Raw genomic sequence first — 8,646 nt, 5'->3', positions numbered from 1 at the left:
ATGCAGAGAAATACATCAAACCACATTCATAATAATAAGCAGCTTTCACCACTAGGTTTGTTCTATTTGCAACAGACAACAAGCAACAAATACCACAGAAATGCATCAATTCAGATGTTCTTATTGGTCTTCCAGTTAGGATATCAGTTCCACCACTATAACTTAAAAAGAAGGGGGAAAATATCAATACAAGACTTCAAGCGAGTTAAAGCTTGGAATACAAATTGTATTTAAACCACCACAGCCTAACCAAAGAGATCACTGAAGAAAGCTTATTTTTAGCCCAAATTTTGTTTGAGGTATTACCAGAAGCATTTTTTTTCTTTCAAGAAAGAGGGATGGGAAAGAAAAACTTTTAAAATCAGATGCTGAAAGCAGTCAGGGACTTTCTAGTTATCTCCAACAAGCACAAACACAAAGGATTAACCTGAGTCCTGAGGGCTCGAGGCACACACTGCAGCAGCACCTGCTTCATCAGTTTTCTAGTTAAAAATGGGAACAGCATGGAAACAGTGAATCTGTCTGTGAGAGGGAAATGAGTGTAATAGGAATACTTGGAAGAGTAACTCAAAAAGAAAGGTTATATTCATGAGAGAAAGGCACTGGCCTTAATCTCCAAAGCAGAACACCTGCTTTGGGGTTTTACTCTTCGAATTTCTGGCAAAGAACTACTGTAATAAAGCATCAATATATGGTAAACTCCATAAAGAAAACTGAGGTGGAAAATATGCCCTCACCTTATAGACAAGAAATGAGGCAGGAAATCAAATCAATGGTCTGTTCAGCCTGATGGCTCTAGTTTGTATGAATTAGGGTTGCTGAAGTACTTCTTCCTGGAAAAGAAATTGTTGAAGAGATTACTTGTTGTCTAATATTAGTGCAGAGTTGATGGGGGGGACAGACAACACATTAGAGTCCTGTGGTGTGGGGAGAATACGAAAGAGGATATGTTTAACTGGCAGAACCCAAATAATACACTGAAATGTTTCCACTGATGCATTAATGAAGGGAACCTGCCACCTCTGAGCACAGCAAAACAGGGTATAAATCTTGTCTTTCTATATGAAAGTGTCTTTAGACAATTACTATGAATTTTGGAGTACTCATAAGTGATTTATCCCCAAAAGAGTAAGAGCAATTTTCAGACAAAAGTTTTTATTTAATCATGTATCTTTTAAAAATCTAAATGTGGAGGGGGGGAAGTATTTTAGGTGCTTTGAAAAGCAACTCAAAAACCACAGTGGAGGAAACTAATAAAAGAAGAAAAAAGTGTCAGCCACATTCAAATAGACCATGATGAAAGGAACAAGAACTTGAAGCATGCTGCTGTCCCTGAGAATCCTAAAGATGATATCACAAGACACTATTCAGGTAATTTCAAAACTTTAACTCCCTGTCACCTCCACAGAAAACTACTCAACTTCAGGGTACAATGAAACATTTCCTCATAAAGAGAGCAGAAAGCCTCCAAACGCTCTTTACATCAAAGTAACACATTGGCCAAGTGGTCTCTTGCTGAAGTTATATTAATTGCATTTAACCTTATGTTAACTAAGGAAAAGAGAAGGAACAAAAATACCTTATTTTTTAATAAATATGCAGCAAGTTCAAAATCATAATTGAGGCTGTTTTGCGAAATCAAAACCATTCAGCATCATCTCTTAACTGCATTTCCTTCTTTTTCTCTTAATTAAAAAGGCCTGTAAGATAGTAACTTCCAGTACAGTTGAATGTGGCAGGCAGAGCAGCTCTCTCTGAAATGGCACATTGGAACAGTAAAAGGAGGACAAAGCAGACAGAGAATTGACTTCCCATTGATTCTGAGCAGAGGGAACCAAGTTTACAGGATGGGATGAAATCAGGAAGAAAGGAGAAGTAAAATGTATTGTCTAAAACTGTTCATTTCTATTCTGCAAGGTGAAAGTCCCTTAGTGGCAAAATACATGGCAAGGAGTAAAGTATATTAGCCTTAGAGACTTTCTAATGTGCATCTCACCACATAAACTTGGCCCTATTGAGACCCTCAATTTAGTATCATTAATAGCCCTTGTACAGTCCCTCTCTGCTTGGCAATGTGAAACCGGATTTGGTGACACTAAATTCAATCTGTAGGCAAGAAAACTTGTAGTGAATAACAAATAAAGACTAAAACAATTCTAAAAAACAGCAGCACAAGCCCAGTTTGCTTTTAATCCGTGACGTCTTAAAAGCCAAATCAAGAGATGATAATAAAATATAATCATAAAAAAAAGCCAAAATCAAGAGATTTTAAAGAATTTTTATTGACAGCTTTACAAAATAATCCTTAGTGAATAATATCTTGAGCAGCATTCAGGAAAATTCTTCATCTGATTCTTGGTGTTGTATGCTGCACAAAGATGGAGATTGCTTTGAATTCTTTCCACGTTCATGGCAGTGCAAGAACTTGTCGCTTATCCTCCAGAATTTCTTCCTCATCATCCATCTGGCTTTCATCCCAGTCCCTTAAAAGAAACACAGCACAGGGATGTTCAGCACCTCAGATTCCTCAAGCCACTCTTTAAGCCTTAGTGACATCTGTTCACATATGTAGAACTAAAAGGCACAGAAATAGCTTCTCCTGGAGATTTTGGCAGTTTTCATACTTTACTAGTTACTTTAGACATGTTTTCCCCTCAGTTTTTGTCACAAATCTCTGAATCAGCTAAATTCACACAGCATGGAGTTAACCTCACAGTGTCTCACTGACTCTTGCTAGTTATGAGATCATAGTATAAAAGCAATGAGACACAGAACTTCAGGAAAATTCCTTGTTTCCAGTCATTTCCTTAGTGTCCAAGGAAAAATGACAGATATATCACAGACAATGGTGAGTTAAAGGTTATTGACTCACCTGGTCACAACTGCTCTTTTTAAAGGTACCTTACAACCAAGAATTAGATGATTTTTAAGAGATATACTTTATAAATCTGTGTCATAATCAGCATGTAAAGTACAACCAGAGACTGGTTTTGTTTCAGTTCAGATGTTTGGCATATTGAGCATTTTAAAACATCACAAAAACATAATCAGCAAGTCAAACTTACCTGAAAATATCAAGTGTGTCGTGGTCTCTTAGCTCCAGGTTTTTATGGACATTTGTACTATTTCTACATCTCTCCTCTGAGTGGCTGCTGGAGGAGGAGGAAACAGCTTCAGAAGTGAAGCTGCAATCGTTTTCAGGACCTGAAAATATTTTAAGTCAGTTCATGCACAAATATAAGCAAAAAAATGCAGTATCATTGTAAAAAATAAATATCGCAGTACTAACAAAACCTTGCTATTAAAAGTCTCAACACCACACTGCCAAACACACAGAGGTTCTGATGAGTAAGTATCCAAAAAGAAGGACAGCTGTCCTGGAATGTGGTATTTGGAAGCCTCAGAAGGGCTATGTGAAAAAACACAGCAAAACCTAAGGTAAGGACATTTTAAAAGACAGAAAATTCTGGAATCCAGACTACTTCTGTTTACTGAAGATGCATCACAGCCAGGACCTGCTGATATCAAAGCACCATGGAAACTCAGAAGGGAGTTGTCACAGCCTGATTCAGTCCGTCAAGGCTGCTTATGGCACAAAGCGTCTTGGACATTTGACCTGTCTCCTCAGTGAGATAGAACAGAAGCATCTCAAGCACTTTTCCTATATTCAAAGAACAAAAGCAGAGTGTACTCAATTGTGTTCCACTATCACCAAGCTCACCTTGTCCATCTGCCACCTCCTCCACTCCTGAAAAACAAGGAGATGGGTTTAAAAAGGCAAAGGAAAGAGAGTTGAGTCAAACCCAAAATGAGAGGTAATACCCTGTCTATTGTTCCCTATTAGTGGCACTTCTCCTCAGGATAAAATTTACAAAGTTTTCTGGCCACCTTTTCCTCTTTTTGCCATGCTTGCATTGATCATAAATAGTTTCTGACACACCTGGGCTGTTTGTTATTGAATATCCAAGGAAAGGACCTACTTAACAGAAATTCATGACCTGACACACTACCCAGCACATCCTACAGATCTCTGCAACAAAAACGCAAGGGGTAGAAAACTCAAGTTGCATGAAATAATTTGCTTCTACTCAATTACAGACAGGTTAAGGCATGACTTAATTTTGCTTAAGATTTTGAGGGAATAAATGTTAATAAAAATGTTACAATTATATTGGGAAGTATCACCTCATTGCAGGACTATCAGGAAAAATATTTGATTTAAATATCATGTACAAGGGCACCAGTTTGGGAGGAAGGGAGAGACTGAGAATGTGTGGCAAAAGCTTAAAACTTTGGTTCTTTTTTAATTTAAAGTAACATGAATAAAATATAAACACTTTCAGATCTTTTTTTCTGGGATTCAAAATTGACAGTTTGGATTTCTGCACACAGCATGATTTAAATTAAAATGCCAAACTGGTTGGTTCTGATGAGAGAAATAATGTAAGCTACATTGCTTGAGATGGAGACAGTTGAAATTGAGAAACAAAAACGTGCAGATGGTTATGCATTATTTGTTTCCTTGATTCTTTCAGTTCATGTAATAAGAGTTATTCCAGCAGCATGAAGAAATCCTTTATTAGATCACACTCATATTGTACCAGACACTGCAAACACACACTAGTACATAATCTTGTTCTAGGCAGTTTATTCTCTAAATATTCAAGCTAAGAGGGCAGCAATGGGGCAGAGGCAGGAGGAGAAACTAACCATAATAAAAAGGATTAGTAGTGAGAGCTGCAAAGAGGTAATTTGTAACCGAAAAGCCCAGAAACAATGCCATGGATATAAGCCATTATACCTAAAATACATAGATGAAGATATAAAAATGACCTAAATTCAACAGAATCATCATGGACAGTACTTTTACATAAGAAAAATTCACCTGTCTAAGTAGGACCTCAGAAATGTTGCTGTGCTTACCTGGGCTTGGGATCCACACTTCCAGCAGAGAAGTCCTACTTTGAGCATTGAAACCACTCAAAGGTCTGTTCAACTGACTTTCCAACACACCTTGAACTAGAGAGTCATCAGCATATTCACTTAAGCTCCTTTCAGAAACCCACTGCCCATCTCCTGAAATTAATGAGTATTAGATGAAGTTAATGGCAGATGTTGTGTTACTATGCATTTACTGGTGCTGTACTTGCTGCATTTGATGTGTGTGATGTCAAGCAGCCATGCAACACATTTTTTACACATACATAACACACTGAAAGCTCAATTTAAGTGATACTCTTGATGCAATTAATAATGTTGACCAACCTTTTCACATCTCATACACCACAAAAAGCAGTAAGAACCTCCTGGAACCAAATTCTCAGGGATGTAAATAATTATGTATATCTATGGCACTATATTCATCTAATTTCAAGGTTTAAGTTCACTTTTAACTTCCGCAGCACTTTTGTGTGTGTTGGCATGACTGTTGCCCTGAAGTGACTTCTAAAAGGAAGCTAGATGGAAGTTAACTGGAGAGGAAGATGTCTTATATCAACAGGGATAAATAGGTATATTTTATTAGGACATTCCAGTACCTGAAAGTGGGATGGTACTGTCCACAGGGCTAGAGGCAGCACACAGTGAAGAATGTGCTTCCAGCATTGCTTGCTTAGGGTTTGCTCCTCCAGCAAAGATGCCATCAAGTCCCCAGTACCATGTAGAAAGAGATTTCTGCCTTTTGGCTATAACCTGTAACTTGGATAAAATATAAGGATATTAGAAAAGGAAACAGGAAACTTGCAAGTTTAGATGAATAAAATGCTTATTGCAAAGAATCTGGAATGATGTGGACAGCCTGCTGTAATAGAGATCATAAGGACAATGTTTTTGCACAAGATATGCTTTAAAATCCTAAAAACTTCAATTATTCATGTTTTAAGAGTTTGAGCCTATTCCACTGTGGACATGAAAAGCAGTTTTTCCTTGTTTTCACTTATCTTTGTGTACATCAACAAAAGTAACATTTTTACAATGAGTCCAAATCTATGCCCCAACCTCCTCTTTCATTTTTTGCTTTTTATTTTATTTTCAGCAAATGAACATTTGAATAATTTAAGTTAGAGAAGAGTATCCACAATTTTTGGCCATTCAATTGAGAGGTGAAGTAGCTTTAATACTAACATGACAAGAGCTGCTTCTCCCCCAATATCTGTTTTTTACTGTCTGTTGTTTCTTTTCCTTTTTTTGAACATTAGCACAGTACAAAGTGGAAAGCACAAAGACCTTCATCCTCTACACAGGAAATATGGTAGGCAGAGACAATCCTCTAAGTAACACTATACTCTTGATGGCTTTGGGGGAGGTTTCTGGAGGAGAACAGGAAAAGTGGCAACCACACAATTATAATATTCTGTCAACTGATTCAGGAACATGGTATGATGCCTCATGCTAAAGTAGGTTAAGCAACACAGTTTTAGCAATCAAAGACATAATATCTTACTGGTGAAGACTTTGTGATTACAGGCAAGACCAAACTCTGACTGTTGCAGACACTGTCCAGTTCTTGGGAGTCTTTACAGGTTTTTTGCTGTTCTTTCTCGAGGACATGTTTATTGCTCATTAGTTCAGTGGGGTTAGAGATATCATCAGGTCGTTCACAGGAGCTCAGTGATCTTCCCACAGTCTTTGGTTTAATACTCTCCTTTTGCACTGCATTTGCTTCCAGCTGATTGCAGACAACCAGTTTTTCTACAGGAGTAGAACAAAATCAATTAAAATTATTATGAATTATAACCTCCAAGTCCACTACCTTTTCTCCATGACCTTAAAACATGAACCCTTCACTGAAGTTACCAGAAAATCACAAATAAGAACAGTAAACTTCCCTTAGCTTCCTGCCTGCCATCCAGAGATGCCAACATACATGGAACTAGCCTTACCAGGCAGTGGTACTAGTTCCATATCTACTGCATATGGTCCTGTACATCATTGTCTATGGAAACATTAGCACTTGATAATAATCTAAAAACATTTCCAACTACTAATTTATGGCACTGTAATTTTTTTCCCATTTAGAATATTCTAACCTAACCGGAGCCAACAGAGGAACGACAATTGTAGCAATTGCATCAAATTTCTCTAAAAGCAGTCTAATGGTTTGAAATATATCCTATCAGGCTGGGAATGACTCTCCAGGCTGTTTTGCTTTGTTTACACAAGACACAGCCATTTTATGTTTTATCCTGTGCCCCAAGAAGCAGATAAATCACATCTCATTAGTCAGCTCTTGTTTGCTTTTTCACATTTGAAGAGTGAAATGAGCAGTTTCTTGAACTAAGCACAAAGAGAATAAGTGCCAAGTCCTGAAGAGCTGGAGCAAATGTTTGCTACTTGCAAGAATAAGAAATGAATTATCCTTAAATTCTTTCTTAATATTTAAGAAGTGACAATATACTTTACACAGTTTCGGGACACAGATTTCACCACCAGCCAACAGGCAGTGGATTAGTTACACACAAATGATGATCTTTCCTGCAGAACAGGTCATCAGTTATACAGTTTCTCAACCTAAAAGCACTTTTCTACATGAAAAGGACATGGGCCAGACATTAAATCTAATACAATATAGATAAACTGACTCGTAAGATCACTTCATCTGCTTTACAGTGGGTTTGTTTACAGCGTACAATTCAGATTGGGACAGTATCTCCCTCACATACAGGCTCAGAGACATTACTGTCACAGTGATGTCATTTCAAAACTGCTTGCACAGCCCATCAGATTGTAGTCAAGGCACCTGAGAGCTCAAAGAATGGTACATAATTTAATGACTTTTAGTTATTTTTCAGACAACCATCATAGTTGACTATCACATCGTACATAAGAATGATGAACTGTATACACTTATGTCTATTGTGAAAATAACTTTAAAACTTCCCAACACATCCTACCTTGAGAGGTTTCTTTAGGAGAAACAGCATTTCTGTCAAAAGGAAAAGGTAAAAAATATTAAGTGTCAGCTGTGGAAGTTATATGATGAGTTTCTTATTATGCCTACAGTTTCTCTTGGCACAAGGCCTGGTACTGTGTCAATGACCCATGTAAGTATTACCGACTGTGAAAAAAACCCTCCATTTCTTAGGAACTAAGCCCAAAGATTCTCTTCCAAAGAATCTCTGCATTTCTGATACCTTCCACACTGCTCCAGTGGTTCTGTTTTCCCTTCCTTATTCTTTCCCACAGCCTCAGTTTCCACCATCAAAAGTTTTGATGATTCTTCCAAGTCCTTGCTATGAGACTAAGTAAAAAAGAAACCCAAAAAGATTTATATTCAGCAAAACACTAAAATTAAAAAAGAGCATTAACTGAAAGGATTAAAAGCTTGCAGGTTTTATTTGTGTATAATTTCTATAAAGTAAAGGTCCCTAGACACAACAGGAAAAGATTACAGGGAACCTTTGGAAAGAGAAATTTTCTACATGTGCATGGAAAAGATAAAAAATGCACCGATATTTTTTCTTATGTGAAATTATTTAACTGTTGCTACTTTAAATATTTAACAGATCTAGATTTAAACAAATCACTGTGAAGACTGAGGAAGTCCTTTATTCCATACTTACATCATCAAGAAACTCAATTTTCAAAGAGGACTCTGCACTTTCAGAACCAGTGTTGGCTTCTTCCACTCTAAAAACAGATGCCCAA

General features: G+C 37.2%; 1 protein-coding gene across 1 annotated transcript; it reads right to left on the bottom strand.

Annotated features, from left to right (window-relative positions):
• Positions 1 to 2,407: 2,407 nt before the first annotated feature.
• ZBBX (zinc finger, B-box domain containing) lies at positions 2,408 to 8,642 on the bottom strand (the record flags this gene model as incomplete). The annotated part of the gene is made up of 9 exons (XM_009072819.1): positions 2,408 to 2,483; positions 3,066 to 3,204; positions 3,722 to 3,748; positions 4,924 to 5,076; positions 5,538 to 5,697; positions 6,443 to 6,690; positions 7,893 to 7,924; positions 8,133 to 8,239; positions 8,562 to 8,642. Coding segments are annotated over 9 exons (1,023 nt in total), but the record flags the coding sequence as incomplete, so codon positions are not given.
• Positions 8,643 to 8,646: the final 4 nt, after the last annotated feature.

This window comes from Acanthisitta chloris, unplaced genomic scaffold (assembly GCF_000695815.1).
Source record: "Acanthisitta chloris isolate BGI_N310 unplaced genomic scaffold, ASM69581v1 scaffold34854, whole genome shotgun sequence".
NCBI lineage: Eukaryota > Metazoa > Chordata > Aves > Passeriformes > Acanthisittidae > Acanthisitta > Acanthisitta chloris.
This window is presented reverse-complemented; position numbering and strand designations above follow the sequence as displayed.